We start from the raw sequence: 19,449 nt of genomic DNA on the forward strand, positions 1-19,449 counted from the left end.
TTACCACACAGACCTATTCTCACATATGTAGGCCCAAATTTACTAGTTACAACTTATCCAAGTGAGCTGAGCTCAAGGCGACTGACAGTGGCTTCAAAACCAACTTACCTTTTATGGACAATATACGGTGTATGTGCTTTGCACAACGAGAAGCATTTCTTTTATTCAGTGGAACCATGGCTAGGGCTAAAAGTGAGCAGGTCATAACAATGAATGGAGAAAAAGTAATTGGAACAACTTATACAGCAAGTAGCGACACCAAACAGTATCGGCTGGTTGGTGAGGAAACCCCAGAAATTTGAAATTATGCTAGCCAAAATTAGTGCCATTATTATTATTATAATCAAAAAGAAGCGCTAAGCCACAAGGACTATACAGCAAAATTAGTGCCAGATTACTCATGGAACCGGATTACTGATAGCTGGATTAGTAATGGCCAGCCTGTACAGTACATGATCATAAATATGTTTTCTTTTTATAGCACTGCTGCAGATGACTTTACCAGATAAATTAATACAACTATTATTGACAGCAGTTTTCAAGGTAACCCAGATCCTCCACAAAAATCAAGCTCCATCCAGAATTGTGCTGATATCAGTTAAGATGGCCCTCCAAACCTCAACAAATTTCCTCCCCAGGGCAGGCACAGTGAGAGAGTCTGGCTAACAGGTTTTCCAGGATCCCTTCATCAATGTATGTGCCTCATACACCAACAGCACTTTCAAATCATAAAAACCACTTACTTGGACTCACTCCAATCTAACGCTCTCACACATACCTCTTGGATACTCAAGCACCTAAGCACCTCTAATTCTTCCTGGGATGACTCCCTCCCCACCCACCTACCCAATCTATATACTCCACAAAGTAATCCTATTCTGCTCCATCTCTAAATATGCAAATTATGTACATAAGCCTTCTTCAGCCCTCTGAATTATATATACCCTTGGCAACCCTAATCTGTTCTGAATTGTTTGCAAAATATAGCCTCTCCTCACTTAACAATGGAGCTCCGTTCCTAAGATCACATCAGTAAACGAATTTGTCGCTAAGTGAAGAGCATGCTATAATGGTAGTGGGTTTATGTCAACCATCTTTGATATTGTTTTAATGTCACCTTTGCACCATTTATAACATTTCTGGTATATTTTTAAATGCTTATATAGTAGTGTACTGTATATTGTAATAAACAGAATAGAGGAAATCAGCTCTATTTTATTTTATTTTATTATCACACTGGCCGATTCCCACCAAGGCAGGGTGGACCGAAAAAGAAAAACTTTCACCATCATTCACTCCATCACTATCTTGCCAGAAGGGTGCTTTACACTACAGTTTTTAAACTGCAACATTAACACCCCTCCTTCAGAGTGCAGGCACTGTACTTCCCATCTCCAGGACTCAAGTCCGGCCTGCCGGTTTCCCTGAACCCCTTCATAAATGTTACTTTGCTCACACTCCAACAGCACGTCAAGTATTAAAAACCATTTGTCTCCATTCACTCCTATCAAACACGCTCATGCATGCCTGCTGGAAGTCCAAGCCCCTCGCACACAAAACCTCCTTTACCCCCTCCCTCCAACCTTTCCTAGGCCGACCCCTACCCCGCCTTCCTTCCACTACAGACTGATACACTCTGTAAGTCATTCTGTTTCGCTCCATTCTCTCTACATGTCCGAACCACCTCAACAACCCTTCCTCAGCCCTCTGGACAACAGTTTTGGTAATCCCGCACCTCCTCCTAACTTCCAAACTACGAATTCTCTGCATTATATTCACACCACACATTGCCCTCAGACATGACATCTCCATTGCCTCCATTATTATTATTATAATCAAGGGGAAGCGCTAAACCCGGAGGATTATACAGCGCCTGGGGGGGATGTGGAAGGCATTCAGGCTTAATTCGGGGAACTGGAGCACAGATCCAATTCCCTAAATCAAGAGCCCCTCACCAACATCAAGGAACCTTCCTTGAGGGGTCCATTGCCTCCAGCCTTCTCCTCGCTGCAACATTCATCACCCATGCTTCACACCCATATAAGATTATTATTATTATAATCAAGGGGGAAGCGCTAAACCCGGAGGATTATACAGCGCCTGGGGGGGATGTGGAAGGCATTCAGGCTTAATTCAGGGAACTGGAGCACAGATCCAATTCCCTAAATCAAGAGCCCCTCACCAACATCAAGGAACCTTCCTTGAGGGGACACCCATATAAGAGCATTGGTAAAAACTATACTCTCATACATTCCCCTCTTTGCCTCCAAGGACAAAGTTCTTTGTCTCCACAGACTCCTAAGTGCACCACTCACCCTTTTCCCCTCATCAATTCTATGATTCACCTCATCTTTCATAGACCCATCCGCTGACACGTCCACTCCCAAATATCTGAATACATTCACCTCCTCCATACTCTCTCCCTCCAATCTGATATCCAATCTTTCATCACCTAATCTTTTTGTTATCCTCATAACCTTACTCTTTCCTGTATTCACTTTCAATTTTCTTCTTTTGCACACCCTACCAAATTCATCCACCAATCTCTGCAACTTCTCTTCAGAATCTCCCAAGAGCAGTGTCATCAGCAAAGAGCAACTGTGACGACTCCACTTTGTGTGTGATTCTTTATCTTTTAACTCCACGCCTCTTGCCAAGACCCTCGCATTTACTTCTCTTACAACCCCATCTATAAATATATTAAACAACCACGGTGACATCACACATCCTTGTCTAAGGCCTACTTTTACTGGGAAATAATTTCCCTCTTTCCTACATACTCTAACTTGAGCCTCACTATCCTCGTAAAAACTCTTCACTGCTTTCAGTAACCTACCTCCTACACCATACACCTGCAACATCTGCCACATTGCCCCCCTATCCACCCTGTCATACGCCTTTTCCAAATCCATAAATGCCACAAAGACCTCTGTAGCCTTATCTAAATACTGTTCACTTATATGTTTCACTGTAAACACCTGGTCCACACACCCCCTACCTTTCCTAAAGCCTCCTTGTTCATCTGCTATCCTATTCTCCGTCTTACTCTTAATTCTTTCAATAATAACTCTACCATACACTTTACCAGGTATACTCAACAGACTTATCCCCCTATAATTTTTGCACTTTTATCCCCTTTGCCTTTATACAAAGGAACTATGCATGCTCTCTGCCAATCCCTAGGTACCTTACCCTCTTCCATACATTTATTAAATAATTGCACCAACCACTCCAAAACTATATCCCCACCTGCTTTTAACATTTCTATCTTTATCCCATCAATCCCGGCTGCCTTACCCCCTTTCATTTTACCTACTGCCTCACGAACTTCCCCCACACTAACATCTGGCTCTTCCTCACTCCTACAAGATGTTATTCCTTCTTGCCCTATACACGAAATCACAGCTTCCTTATCTTCATCAACATTTAACAATTCCTCAAAATATTCCCTCCATCTTCCCAATACCTCTAACTCTCCTCTCCTATTTTTAACTGACAAATCCATTTGTTCTCTAGGCTTTCTTAACTTGTTAATCTCACTCCAAAACTTTATTTTCAACAAAATTTGTTGATAACATCTCACCCACTCTCATTTGCTCTCTTTTTACATTGCTTCACCACTCTCTTATACTCTTCCCTCCTTGCATCACTTCTACTTTGTAAAAACTTCTCATATGCTAACTTTTTCTCCCTTACTACTCTCTTTACATCATTCCACCAATTGCTCCTCTTCCCTCCAGACCCACTTTCCTGTAACCACAAACTTCTGAACACTAACACTACATTTTTAAACCTACCCCATACCTCTTCGACCCCATTGCCTATGCTCTCATTAGCCCATCTATCCTCCAATAGCTATTTATATCTTACCCTAACTGCCTCCTCTTTTAGTTCATAAACCTTCACCTCTCTCTTCCCTGATGCTTCTATTCTCCTTGTATCCCATCTACCTTTTACTCTCAGTGCAGCTACAACTAGAAAGTGATCTGATATATCTGTGGCCCCTCTATAAACATATACATCCTGAAATCTACTCAACAGTCTTTTATCTACCAATACATAATCCAACAAACTACTGTCATTTTACCCTACATCATATCTTGTATACTTATTTATCCTCTTTTTCTTAAAATATGTATTACCTATAACTAAACCCCTTTCTATACAAAGTTCAATCAAAGGGCTCCCATTATCATTTACACCTGGCACCCCAAACTTATCTACCACACCCTCTCTAAAAGTTTCTCCTACTTTAGCATTCAGGTCCCCTACCACAATTACTCTCACTTGGTTCAAAGGCTCCTATACATTCACTTAACATCTCCCAAAATCTCTCTCTCTCCTCTGCATTCCTCTCTTCTCCAGGTGCATACACGCTTATTATGACCCACTTCTCGCATCCAACCTTTACTTTAATCCACATAATTCTTGCATTTACACATTCATATTCTCTTTTCTCCTTCCATAACTGATCATTCAACATTACTGCTACCCCTTCCTTTGCTCTAACTCTCTCAGATACTCCAGATTTAATCCCATTTATTTCCCCCCACTGAAACTCCCCTACCCCCCTTCAGCTTTGTTTCGCTTAGGGCCAGGACATCCAACTTCTTTTCATTCATGACATCAGCAATCATCTGTTTCTTGTCATCCGCACTACATCCACGCACATTCAAGCAGCCCAGTTTTATAAAGTTTTTCTTCTTCTCTTTTTTAGTAAATGTCTACAGGAGAATGGGTTACTAGCCCATTGCTCCCGGCATTTTATTCGCCTCATACGACATGCATGGCTTACGGAGGAAAGATTCTTTTCCACTTCCCCATGGACAATAGAAGAAATAAAGAAGAACAAGAGCTATTTAGAAAAGGAGAAAAACCTAGATGTATGTATATATATATGCATGTGCGTGTCTGTGAAGTGTGACCAAAGTGTAAGTAGGAGTAGCAAGATATCCCTGTTATCTAGCATGTTTATTATTTATTATTTAGGTATGCATACTGGTCAGAGAGTATGTCACTAAGTGACGAGAGGCTGTATTCACACCACTCATCTCCTTCCATACAACTTAAGTATTATAATTATTATAGGCATAATGAAATGTCTTGTCTCATACATGTTTCATTTATTAACGTCTTATTCAAAATTGGCAACTACAAATCACAAAATAATAACTCAATGCAATCAGACTATGAACACTGAACATAGATTAAATACTCAACTGGGATATAGTCTGGATTAAGCTTTGTATACCAGGTCCCAACCACAGGTTTCTTTAAAAACATATTCCTAAGGGCACATACACACACAGACATACTAATGCACATTAGAGATTAAGAAAAATAGATACTAGCAGTTCTGAGATGCATATCATATATATATAGTAACAATCATTAGGGGATGAATCAATGCTAAAACCACACATCATACAGCCCTTAAAAAGAAGATATTTCTGTGGCTGAAGGGGACCTTGCATACATTGCTTGTTTAGGGAGCGGAGGAATTCATACAGTCAACATCGAGGAACCCACTAACACACGTCAGTCTTGTTTTTGTTTATCCATTCTTTAGAATCATCATGACCATCACTACCATAATTCTTCAACAATCATCACTCCCTTTCACCGCAGCTTGCAGAGGCTTACTTGGGCAAATGTGAATTTTATAACAAATGTGTTAGAACCTCCATGAGAACAAATGGAGTGCATTATCTTCTGAAGTAATTCTCTGCCTTACAAACTAGTCTAAAAGGAGATATGAGAAGTCCATGATTAATTCACCTATCACAATTAAGTTAAAACTTCTCAAATATTCACAAATTGCCCACATTTGTACTCCAACTCCCAATAAGTTAAACAATGAGCATCACTCAGTTCTACAGTGATTCAAGGAAAACATCATATGAAAGATAACAAGAAAATTCACTTGCCCATGTTTCTCTGGCTCAGTGTGCGGAATGTATGTAGTGCATCAGTTTGTGGCTGCTGCAGTTAACTGCTCAATTACTACTAAGTAGTTCACTTAAAAAGAACTGTTGCATTCAATAAAATTTTAAAAAATGTATCTATTAAAAACCTGTAATTCAAACTCATTGAAAAAGTATCAGAAAAACCATTTACATATTTCCTACAATTTCTTTATACAGTACCTGACAAAAAAAAAAAGTAACAAAATCTCCTAAAAAGAAAGTTACAAGAGTTTGGTTGATAATTTGCCTGGTGTTAAACTGATGCATGCCCCAAGAATAATCTTTAACCAGTACAAGCTGCAATCAATGGATAAAACATTCAAATTGAGCTTTGTTAATAAAAAAAAAAAAAAAAAAAAAAAAAAAAAAAGTTAAATGAAAACGCGACAGAATCCACGGGATCTGTAAAAGATTCAGCTAATTGACAAGCTTTGGTTTTACAGCAAACTGGATTCTGCTTAATAGTGCAGCAGCAATATGTTTAGATCTAACTTGTTAACTATGAATTTTCATTTTTTTTTTTTTTGTGCTCACTTCTCTTAGTTTTACTGTTGTATTCTTAAGGCCCAATCTTAACATTAAGTTTGATAATATCCAGTCTATATTTCAAAACCCTTCAGACTCATGATAAATAATTATTTTCTTTCTAAAGTGAAGTACTGCACAAAGATTACTTTTATACTACCTGGTTTGTTTCAGGTATTATCTTGAAAACTTAGACTAGCAACAAAATTTTTATGTACAGTTGCTATTCTAACATACTGTACTCTGAAACTGTTGAAGTAATGACAGTTAGTTCTGAACATTCTTAAACTTTGGAAGTGGAATTGATAGGGTTAATATCCAACTATTTCTACTCTACCTGGGATGCATATAGTCACTAATTGATAGTAATATCTGCCCCCAATAAAAACTTCATTAACACAGTGACATGGTTTTGCAGGGCAAATTCAATGTGAGGAGGTATTAATTTAACTCTTCAGAAAGAGTAATACAGAGCACCATGTATTACTGTATAAAACACTTACAGGATACTGCTCTTAGTGCTTTTGATCCAACCATCAGTCTGCATTAACCATTACTGAACTGGAAATGCTGATTCCTTACTATGACAAGATTAACATTTTGTCAATTTAAAAAAAAATTTTCAGTAATTTTGTAGATAAAAAAAATTAAAAATGGATAACTCTCCACTCGGTAAAGAAAATATTTTACTTCCAACTAGATGTTTGAGTGCACTTGCTTCATAACTAGAGCAGCTTGAGTTGTACTCATTAAAATACATAACCTGCTAAAAGGCCCTTATGGTATAAAAATTAACTTATCTCCATCACCATTCTTGCACATTATGTTTCCAAAAAAAGTTACAATACTATGGGAAAATAATTAGTATACACAAGTGCCTGGCACAAAGCATTTTGACAATATAGAATGCATCAAGAACTTTCCCCATTGAGCAGTTTTTGTTTCAATTAAAAAAAAAAAAGGCTATCCTCTCTTAACATCATTCATAAGAAACTAAGTATACAATGGTATGTTTCCATAATCCATTCTATGCATAAACACATACGTGCCATTTTATGTAAAACATTTTGACTAAATTCAGAACTGTACAAATATACTTCCCTATCTCAAACTCTGGAGGAATAAATCTTTCTATGTGGCTGGCAATACAGGAAAGTCATACTTCTAGTTTAGACATTGTCCTTATTAGCAAAAGCAATAATCAAACCTAAGTTTTTGTAAATTGTTTGTCTACTGGCTGACTCTCAGTTCACATCATGCCTTCACTTCAGTTCTTGGGACACTTGGGTATTGATGAGGCCAGCTATGTCATCTGAGAATTATATATATACACAGACAGAAAACCTTGGAGCTGCATATTCTTTTAACATTGCAAAGTACAGTGATACAGGGGATCTTCTCACTTTCATCATCAAAATATTGCACTATAATGAAACGAGACGCTCTTTAGGAAAAAATCCTAAACGAAAATCATCTAAGGTTAGTGTGATACGTAAACAGAGCGCCAGACCATAACAACACAAACTAATAATAATAATCATAATCATTACAATAGACTAAAATGCAAGAAAATAGACAAGTAATATTATTTATTCTTTACAGTGTGCCTTAGGACTCACAGAGTCGTACAGTATTATATAGCTCGAGACTTCACAAGGAGGAAGAGAAGAAAATATTTGTTCTCAGAATTAGGCAATTAATAACCATTCATTCCCACAGGCAGTTAAAAGAAATTATTACTTCACAAAATCTAATTTTCACATTCCTAACTAGTTTTTCATTTTTAAATGGATGAAAAGAAGCCATCACACATCATTCATATTTATCACATCAATGTGAATCGCATAGAAACACTAATCAAACATATAATTATTCTACAACTTTGCACACATGGACATATTTTTTATGTTATTAACTTTGATACATACCTACATACATGCAACTTGGGAAATCTAGCAATTTATCATTCATGTATTAAATCATAAAAACTCTGTTAAACCCATATAAGTGTACTATGTAATCTACAAAGTGTGATGAGAGTCGGCTGCATTTTGGCATAGTTAATCTGGGGCATCGACCATGTGTAGTAAACAAAGCTGCAGTCGATTCTGACGACGGCCAATTGGGAGACTCCAGGAGACTGACGGAGGAGTTAGCCTGGGCTGAAGACTTTCTCCTTGCTCTAGCATTTATTCTTTCTTGAAATTTTCCTTTGTTAGCATTAAGATCAAGGATATGTTTTGATTTCATTAATTTTGAAGCACTGTCAAACTGATGGATGCAGGACCTCCATTTTGTCACTCTGCCTTAATTCCTTTTATTTTTTTTTCACTAAAAGCAATGTTTATTTATACTCCTGCAACATCTCTAAGTTACCCTGGCCATAAAATAAGACCATGTTCTCTTCAAGATAGCACTATTTTCAAACTCATCAGTAACTTTTACATACCTCTCCATTCCGCCTGTATGTCTCCTGTACATTGGTGTTCTTCCCAGTAAGTCCGTCAACCCCCACTCACCACATGACTAGGTTAGCTCCCGGACCCCAAGTGGCTGGCTGACTTCGGCATACCACTTCACGCACGCCACCTTATCTGCTAAAAATGGCACTTGCTCCCACCATCACAACTCATGCCATTCTCTCACTGCCATTGCTGAAGAACCTCTGTCTGGCATCTTTCTGAAGTGGCATTTTTCTTCACAAAGGCAAATTTACCTCCAGTGTTACTTGCTATTAACTTTTCCAAAATATTAATCAAATAATGCATATCATAAGACCGACGTGTTTCTTCCTTGACAGCTATTGTTAATAAGAATTTATATGTTACATTCCATAAAGTTGACTGCAAGTAACACTAAAGATGCCCATGCTCAGTAATACCACCAACTACGCCATGCTACTTGGCACGCATGCCATCACAGCCTGGGCTCTGGCACTGTCTGCATGTGTGAGCCACCAAGTACATAGCAGCATCTCCCACAACTGAGCACCTGCTGCATTTTCATAGCCCACTGCTTGCCTGAGACCTAGCTGTGTGGTACACACACTGGTGCACACACAGCCTTATGTATACAACAATGCACATGCACTGGGGTCTCTGGAGGGGAGTACTAAACTTGTACACATACACAGGGAGTCAGCTTAGCCTCTAGATACTGGAAAAGGCCTCTTAAAACTCAGCAAACTCCTTGGCACATTTTTCTGTAGAGGATATACGAAGAGCTTCCTCCTCATAGTCATCAAAGTTGCTGGTATCTCCAGGCCCTTTGCATTTGGGAATAAATGGAGCTTCAACCTGAAATGGATAAAATATTTTAATTGTCAGGAAAATACAACATGCAAAATTAAGAGGGTAATTACTAACAATCACATACTGGCTTTAAACAACTTATTTTCTAGGTAACTTAATTTATACAATCTATAAAAATGTACTCAAGGAAATGCATAAACTGGCAGCATATGCTATTAATATTTTGAATACACAAGTACGTGTAATATTTAGCAAAAATATGTCCCGTGTATTAGGAAAAGTTACATCTTAAAAAAAAAAAAAAAAAAAAAAAACTTTCAATAAATGATTAAATACAAAACTTAAACAATGCTGAAAAAGTTTCCATATAAGTTGTTGAACCAAAATACTTTGAGAATTCTGTTATAATTTGTCCCAGAATCTTATAATGTATGTTTTGGTTTTCAAGCAGTGAAAGATATAGAATTTTCCATACTACAGTACTATTGCAATTACATTGCTAATAAATGCACCAAATAAATTAATTCTAAGCATAATCTGATCAATCATTACAAGTTAGGAAAACTACAAAAAAGTCAGCACTATTTTATGGGAAAGAATCAGAAGCATGCAATCAAAAAACTATTTGCCCTATAATAAGAATATGAAGTACCTATGACCTTTTGGGTTTATATCTCAACTAAACATTTTATTTTTAACACAGACCTCCCACTGAGATAGGGTGACCTGACAAAGAGAACACTCACCGTCTTCCCAGAAATGCACCAACATTACAGTTTGGATGACCTTTCCTTCAGAGTGCAGCCACTATACTTTCCACCTCCAAGACTTGAGTCCAGTCAATCAGTTTCCCCTGATTCCCTTCAAAGATGTTACCTTGCTCATACTCCTACAGCATGTCAAATCATGAAAAACCACTTGCCTCTACTTGTTTCCAATACTCACACAAGCCTGGTGGATGTCCAAACCCTAGCGCTCAAAACCTCCTTTACCCCCTTTCCCTCTAACATTCCCTAGGATGACCCCCACCTCCTCCTAATCTGCAAACTCCAAATTCTCTGCATAATGTTCACAAAGTTTGTCTCCAATGATGCTTCAATTCATCACCCACTTTTTTCTTTGTCAATTCTATGGTTCACCCGATCTCAAAACTATCCACTGGCAAGTCCACTCCCAAGTATCTGAACACATTCACCTCCTCCATGCTCTCTCCCTCCAATCTAACATCCAGTCTCTCATTGCTTATATTTTTGATAATCTCATCACTTTGCTCTTTATATTCACTTTTATTTATTTCCTTTACATACCCTCTCAAATTCATTACCTTGCTTTTTTCTAAATTCATTTTTAATTTCCATATAATACATAAAATCCCAAATTCATTTACCAAACTTTGCAACCTCTTCAGATTCTGCCAAAAGAAATGCATCATCAGCAAAAAGTAGCTGTGAAAATTCCCACATTGTACCAAATTTATCAACTTTCAATCCCACACCTCTCCAACACCCTAGCATTTGCTTCTTTTACAACCCCAGTCTAATTCTTCCAACAAACCGGCCATATCCCACAGAGGCACGGTGGCCCAAAAAAGAAAAACAAAAGTTTCTCTCTTTAATTTTAGAAATGTATACAGAAGGGGTTATTAGCCCCTTGCTCCTGGCATTTTAGTTGCTTCTTACGACACAGCTTACAGAGGAAGAATTCTGTTCCACTTCCCCATGGAGATCAGAGGAAATAAACAACAACTAGAAAGAAAATAGAAGAAAACCCAGAGAGGTGTATATATATATATGCTTGTACAAGCAAGTGTAGTGTGACCTAATTGCAAGTAGCAAGACATACCTGAAATCTTGCATGTTTACAAGACAGAAAAAAAGACACCAGCAATCCTACCATCATGTAAAACAATTACAGGCTTCCATTTTACACTTCGCAGGACAGTAGTACCTCTGTGGAAGGTTGCCGTTTGCCAGCCTACTACCTAGGATAACCCCATTCATAAATATATTAAACAACCATTGTGCCATCATGCATCCATAAGGCCTTTTTTTACTGGAGAATAATTTCCCTCTCTCCTACATACCCTAATCTGAGTCTCACTAGTGACAGATGCTCTTTACTGCTTGAAGTAACCTACTACCTATTCCATACATTTGCAACATTGCTCCCCTATCCACCCTATCAAATGTCTTTTCTAAATCCATAAATGCAATGAAAAGTTCCATACCTTTATCCAAGCACTGTTCACTTGTGTGTTTCAACATAAGCACTTTGTTTACACATCCCCTACCCTTCCTAAAGCCTCCTCGTTCCTCTGCAACTCTACTTAACCCTTTCAGGGTCCGTCCCGTAGATCTACGGCTTTACGTTCAGGGTCCAAACCGTAGATCTACGCCATGAGCTCAGCTCACTCTGATAAACTGTGAGTGGTACATTTGGGCCTAGATATGAGAGAATACATCTATGTGGTATGTGTGCACCACATAAAACAGATCCTGCAGCACACTGTGTATAATGAGAGAAAAAAAATGAAATCATGATTTTTCGATTAAAACAGCAACTTTGCAGTGTTTTTTCGTATGTTTTTTATAGTTGTATTTGCGATTTCTTGGTCTCATTTGATAGAATGGAAGACATATTACAGAAATAGAGATGATTTTGATTGGTTTTAGCACTGGAAATGGCTTGAAACTGAGCTCAAAGTAGCAGAAATGTTAAATTTTTGCCGATGTTCAAGAGTAAACAAACGACCTCGCACGTCTAATACACATCAGCTGGTGGGTCTAATATACACTCACAAATATGGTGATGATATTTATACAATTATTACAGTATTGCATAACAGTAAATCTTCTATTTTTTGGTGTGAATAAAAATTCATTATGTGATTAAAAAATCAAAATGGAATTTATTTTAAAGCCTCAAAACATAACTAATGAACAGAGGAAATGTTAGTTTAGTGCCAGGAATGCCTACATTGTTCATTCTGGACCCTATTTTGAAATTGGAATATTTTGAACTTTGTGTTAAATTGGCCAAATTAACAATTTCCGATCACTTTATTTTGTAGTTGAAACAGTTGACTTGGCAATTTCTTGTGCTCAATCGATAGAATAGAAGTAATACTAGTGAAATAGCTAAGAATTTGGTTGACTGGAATAATGTAATTGGCCTAAAATGGGAGTCAAAGTCGGCAAAATCGCCGATTCGTAAATATCGCTGACACATCAAAATTCGCGAGAGCATAATTTCGTCAATTTTCCACCAAATTTCGTACTTTTTGTTTTATTACCTTCACAAAAAGATTCTCTACGATTTCATAAGAAAAAATAACAAATTTTTTTTTTGAAAATTCTTGGACACTGGTGCGTGACTCCAGATTTGGGCCTTGGACCCTGAAAGGGTTAATGTTTTACCCATAATCCTTTCAATAACTATTATACACTTCACCCATATACTCAAAAATTCTTACACTTTTGTCCCCTTTTTCTCTTAAACAGAGGAACTATGCATGCTCTGTCAATCCCTAGGTACCTTCCTTCCTTTCATGTATATACTGAACAAGTGCACCAATCCACTGCTTATGCACCTTCCCCACACAGACACCTGGCGCTTCCTCACTCCTGAAAGGCGTTACACCTCCTTGTACAGTGCAAGAAATCACTGCCTTCCCCTCCAGCATTCAACAACTCAAAATATTTCCTCCATTTTCCTAGTACCTCCATCCTCCCAATCTAATGGCTTCCCCCCCCCCTTTTTTTTTAAATAGTTAAATCCATTTGTTCCCTAGGGTTTCTCAACCCATTAAACTCATTCCAAAACTTTTTCTTATCCTCAGCAAAATTTAATAATAAAACCTACCTACCTACCTCTCCCTCTCTCTCCCCCTCCCCCCCTCTCTCTCCCTTCCCCTCTCTCTCTCTCTCCCTCCCCCTCTCTCTCTCTCCCCCCTCTCTCTCCCCCCTCTCTCTCTCTCCCCCTCTCTCTCTCTCCCCCTCTCTCTCTCTCCCCCTCTCTCTCTCCCCCCCTCTCTCTCCCCCCCTCTCTCTCTCTCCCCCCCTCTGTCTCCCCCTCTCTGTCTCCCTCTCTCTCTCTCTCTCTCTCTCTCATTAAATCATCATTTGCACTCCCTGACCACAACTTTTTTTTGGAGACAGCTACAGTTTGTGGGTAAAATATAGGAGACACTTCACAAATTACAGGCTTCTTGTACCTGTTAGGATCAGTACACAGTGAATATACTGGGTGCATAGATAAATGCAGGTTATAGTATCACAGTCTGCTAAATATACCAAGAATATTGGAAGGTGTGTGCCATCTGATTATTTACACTCATCTTCTGATAAAGGTTCTATAACATATTAGTCATTAAAGATAAAAAAAAAAAGTTAATATACATAGCTAAAAAGGGTACGATTCAATATACTAGATGCAATTACAGTAAGCTTTCTGCCAATGGAAGAAATAAAAACTAGTTACAAAAACAGTAATATAATAAATTTTGTAATATGCAAATGTACAATTGCAGGAAAACACTTTAGCTAACCTTGTCATGGACATATAACCTCAATGATGGTATAAAGGCAAGTTAATCATGTCATCACTTTGATGATAAAGGCATGATGTAATATATTAAAATTTCTCTTACCTGATGCACGATTAAATCAGTTTTCTAAGTATCTAAATTTCTGAAACAATAGAAAACCTTAAGTCATGGGATCATAGCTTATGTTTTCAATATTACACAATTTTAATTTAGGTTTTCAATTTCTAGTAAAAGCAAACCCATTTCTATTACTGTGTGCAAAAACAGAACTCATTTCAGTTGGCAGCACACATTTCTGTTAAGAAGTGCTGCAGAAGGCAGACCTAAAACTTCCCCAATATGCATTAAGCAACTCAACTGTCCTAGCAATGCAGGGGAGGATGTGAAGGTGACAGGTAAACAAACCAGCCTCCCATGTGGGTCAGTATCTGGATGCTTACTATCCATATGATTTTAGCTCAGCGCACATTACTTAGTGCTTTGTGGCTGAATTCCACTGTTAGTATCATAAAATTGTAATTAATTTGGAATGAATAAGTTATCTTTGTGCCACTTCCAAACCCTGTTTGATGGTAGGAAAGCTGGTAGTGGAACAACAGTTCCTGATTTCATAGTTTACTTTCCTAGCTAGGCATACTAGTACCTCAGTCATCACCTATGTACTGTACCTAACCATGATAAACTGTGTGGACCCTCCTGATCTCAGATTTTTTTCAAATGTATATGTTTGTACAAGCAAGTGTAGTGTGACCTAGTGCAAGTAGCAAGACATACCTGAAATCTTGCATGTTTACGAGACAGAAAAAAGACACCAGTAATCCTACGATCATTGTGCCAAGGTCAAAAATACTAGCAGGTGGCAGATCTGAGGGTACATAAAATTGTGCAACCTAGCACATTGGACAGTTGCCAGTTGCATACTCGTACATTGGGCACAGCTTAAAATTAACTGTCTGAACTTCACTACAGTTCAGGCATTCCACAGATCAACAAGATCAGGCAAAAAAAAAAATTATTTTTATGACATTAAAAGAATTTTTTATAATTTGGAGATCTGAAGAATGCAACCCTAATTTTCCCGTTTTTCAGTCCATAAGTAGTAGAAATCATTAGTAGTACAGTTTTCAAGAAAGTAACCAATGTAAATTATGATCATTTAATGTACATATAAATAAGCATGAATCATAATTACAAGAGCACTGCAAAAGAAAATTCGATGCAATCACTGCTTTAGTATGAGAAATGTACATTAGGCTAAAACGTAAAATACAATATGTAAACAATGTATATATATTACACAAGCAGAAAAAAACGTTAATTGAGCTATGTCAAAGCATTACCAACCGTCTAGAATTCAGAAAATTCTCCGGCGAATAGGTTCTCTGGTGAAGTACGAAATGTAGTCCTGCTCTCCTCATACTGAGGAAATTGGGTCGTGTCCCCTCGGTTCTTTAACTTGGGAACCAATGGGGCAGGAATCTACCACAGGGAGGCAACAAAGCGATCACATGCAACATTCAGCAGTGCAGCCATTAGTTAAAAGTCACAAAAGATTTTTTGAGCTTGGAAAATGTTATCTTGATATTATACATACAGACTTTAAGGAGTAAGAACACTATAGAATAGTATTCATTAAAGATTTTTCTTACAAGTTTTACAAGTAAAATATTGAACTTTAATCAAAAATTTCTAAAGAAACAACAAATCACCTAAGCACAAACTGCAATGAACGAAGAAAATCGTCTATTTGTAAAGCAAGTGGTGGTACACCTACACAACACTGTCTAGCTCAACAAAATTAAATATTCTTACTCCATATCAAGATCCCCCTCCCCCCAAAAAATTATAGACAGCGAGTGAGAGTACAGCAGTACCTCGATACTTGAACTTAATTAATTCCAAAAGGCTGTTCGAGTACTGAACAAATTTTTCCCACTTGCTTGTGTCCTGGCGATGACTTCTCTTAAGTGATGTAGGTTCTGTTTGGCATTTTTTTTTTTCTAAAATAAACCTGTCTCATCACAACTGAACACTTGCTGGGAAATAAAACCCTCAACCTCTACATAGTGACTAAACTCACTGACATATTTCTTGGCAGGAGGTTAGGTTTGTTTTTTATTGAACAAAGCATTCGAATACAGAGAAGTTCAAGTTGGGAGCTGTTCAAGTACCGAATTACTACTGTGCTTATAAATTAGACAAGTACGTACTCTCAAATTCATGCAGCAACTGAATGAAGGTAAAGAAGTTTCTTTTTTTTTGGGAGGGGACACCCTGGCTTGGCAAGAGACTACCACTGGGGTGTAAAGAACTACTACAATACAAATGCAATAGTGTTAAGCCTGATTTAAATGTATTCCTTCTATAATGAACCTTCTTTCATTAAAGGAACAAATCTCAGCACCTTTATCTGTCTCACATTTAACAAAAGAAAACTTTGGCTTTTTTTTTTTTAGCTGTACTGAAACAAGAGATAATGAGGAAATACATCAAATCAGCAAGACTACAAAACTCCTTGAACCAAACTAAACTGCAAAGAGTGGTCATGTTCTGTTGAAATTAACATGTTACTAAATGTAATTTAGGGGAGAAATAATTAATTCTCTGACAAGAACTAAGATTACCAAAGAAGAAATGAAAATATGATCAAAAAGTCAGAAAAACTATGTAACAGAAAACTGCAAGATACAGACATAAATAGATACAAAAATATGTTTATTCCAAAAAGGGGAAAAAGATCTAATGGAAAGATTCTTAAAGAAAGGTGCTGGAGAGCCATAAAAAAAATAAAGGCTTTACAATTATTATAAGAAATTTGCCTACCCAAGGACTTGTCAGATATTCAAACAAACCAGAAATAAACATACAAAATAAATAAGGAATGAAGGAATTTAAATAAGGTTGTAATAAGAGCAATATACCATACAAATATTTAACACTTTCACTGTCGGTGCCCTAATATTACAGCTTGCAAGTCAGTGTCAAGTGCCATAATATTACACCAAAATTCTAGCAGCTTCAAATCTTGCGGGAGAAAGTTAGCAGGCCTACATATGAGAGAATGGGTCTGAGTGGTCAGTGTGTGCAGTATAAAAAAAAAAATCCTGCAGCACGCAGTGCATGAGAGAAAATAAACCGAGTGTTTTGGTTTAAAACACTGACTTTGCGGTGCATTTCCATATGGTATTTATGGTTTTATTCTAGTTTTCTTGGTCTCATTTGATAGAATGGAAGCTATGTTACAGAAATAGAGATGATTTTTGAATGGTTTATGGAATAAAAATACCTTGAAATTGAGCTCAAAGTAGCGGAAATGTTCAATTTTTACCCATGTTCGAGAGTAAACAAATCACATCACGTATTCAATGCACATCAACTGGTGGGTCTAATATGCTTTCACAAATGCACTGATATCATTTATACCATTTTTACAATAATGCAGTAGTCTGCCTAACAGTAAATCTTCTGTTTTTTTGTATGAATAAAAATTCAAAATGGAAAGCAAGTGTAATATAAGAGGGGCCTGGAGATGCGACAATATCAGATCTTTAAGCAAGCATTACGATGACCTCCTAGCATTACTAAATTCCTTGCATGCCAATATGTCCATCATTACACTAACTGAAACCTGGCTAAAGCCTGATACTACAGATGTCTATGCCATTCCTGGTTACACAGCCATACACAACTGTAGGCCAGACCAACAAGGGGGTGGCACAGCTATATACTACTCAGACCAACTAGAATGGATCACTAATACTTGCACAAGGGATGAACATGGGGAATATATAATAGCTAAATTCAAATCCAAATACCTACAAAAACCTCTCACAGTGATAAACATCTACAGAGTTCCACAATCAAACATTAGCCAATTTAGTCAAAACCTAGGAGTATGATAACTGATGCACACATGAACAAAGATCACTTACTACTCTCAGGTGACTTCAATATAAATCTCCTGCAAGACCAGGACCCACACGTTACTGAATTCACAAACACAATGAGTAACTGCATGTTGCTACCAACAGTAACAAAACCTACAAGAGTTACGGAGACTAGTGTTTCCCTACTTGACCACATCTGGACCAACACCATATCCCCTTTAAAATCAGGCATAATTACAGATAATACCACAGACCACTACCCTACTTTCCTCATAACAACTCTTGGTAAAATATCCCAAGACACTACTAAAGTCACCTTCAGACTTCACAATGAGGCAGCCATTAATAACTTCACAACAGCAGTAACAAACATTGACTGGCACACTGAGCTAGAAATCTATACAGATATTGACGAATGTTTTAATAATTTTCTAAAAGACCCAATACCTCTATAACAAGCACTGCCCTAAAAAAACTGAACAGATGACAGCTAAGAGACTGAACGGTCCCTGGCTAACACCCAGCATTCTCAAAAATTGGTCAACTGGAACAATGGAATTGGCCAAAAATAGGGCTCAAAATGGGCAAAATCGCCGATGTGTAAATATCGCCGAGACCGCTAACTTCATGAGAACGCAATTCCATAAGTTTTACATCAAATTTTGTACTTTTGGCATCAATACCATTGGGAAAAGATTCTCTATCATTTCTTCTTCCAACAAACCGGCCGTATCCCACCAAAGCAGGGTGCCCCTAGTTAACATTAGTAATATATACAGGAGAAGGGGTTACTAGCCCCTTGCTCCCAGCATTTTAGTCACCTTTCACAACACACATGGCTTACAGAGGAAGAATTCTGTTCCACTTTCCCATGGAGATAAGAGGAAATAAACAAGAACTAGGAAGAAAATAGCAAAAAATCCAGAGGAGTGTGTATATGCTCGTACATACATGTGTAGTGTGACCTAAGTAGAAGCAGTAAGACATACCTAAAATCTTGCATGTATATGATACAGAAAAATGACACTAGCAAGTAAAACAATTACAGGCTTTCGTTTTATGCTCACTTGGCAGGATGATAGTACCTCCCTGGGTAGTAGCTGTCTACCAACCAACTACATACTTAGGTCTATCATTTCATAAGAATATTTTTTTTTTTTTTTTTTTTGAAAATTTGACACTGAAAGCAAGTTTGTAAGCAGGGGTCTTGACAGTGAAAGGTTTAAAAATGACAAGACCACAAAAATGAAGGTGTAATTTTAAACCCCAATCAC

At 37.6% G+C, this 19,449-nt stretch overlaps 1 protein-coding gene across 1 annotated transcript in view; it reads right to left on the reverse strand.

Moving 5' to 3' along the window:
* Positions 1 to 5,103: 5,103 nt before the first annotated feature.
* Pka-C1 (Protein kinase, cAMP-dependent, catalytic subunit 1) overlaps positions 5,104 to 19,449 on the reverse strand; it is a gene marked incomplete in the record, with an annotated part of 110,012 nt that continues 95,666 nt past the window's right edge. The window contains 1 exon segment of the mRNA XM_070102933.1: positions 5,104 to 9,787. Coding sequence (XP_069959034.1) covers positions 9,662 to 9,787 — 126 coding nt within the window.

Source organism: Cherax quadricarinatus, chromosome 84 (genome assembly GCF_038502225.1).
Source record: "Cherax quadricarinatus isolate ZL_2023a chromosome 84, ASM3850222v1, whole genome shotgun sequence".
Classification (NCBI taxonomy): Eukaryota; Metazoa; Arthropoda; class Malacostraca; order Decapoda; family Parastacidae; genus Cherax; species Cherax quadricarinatus.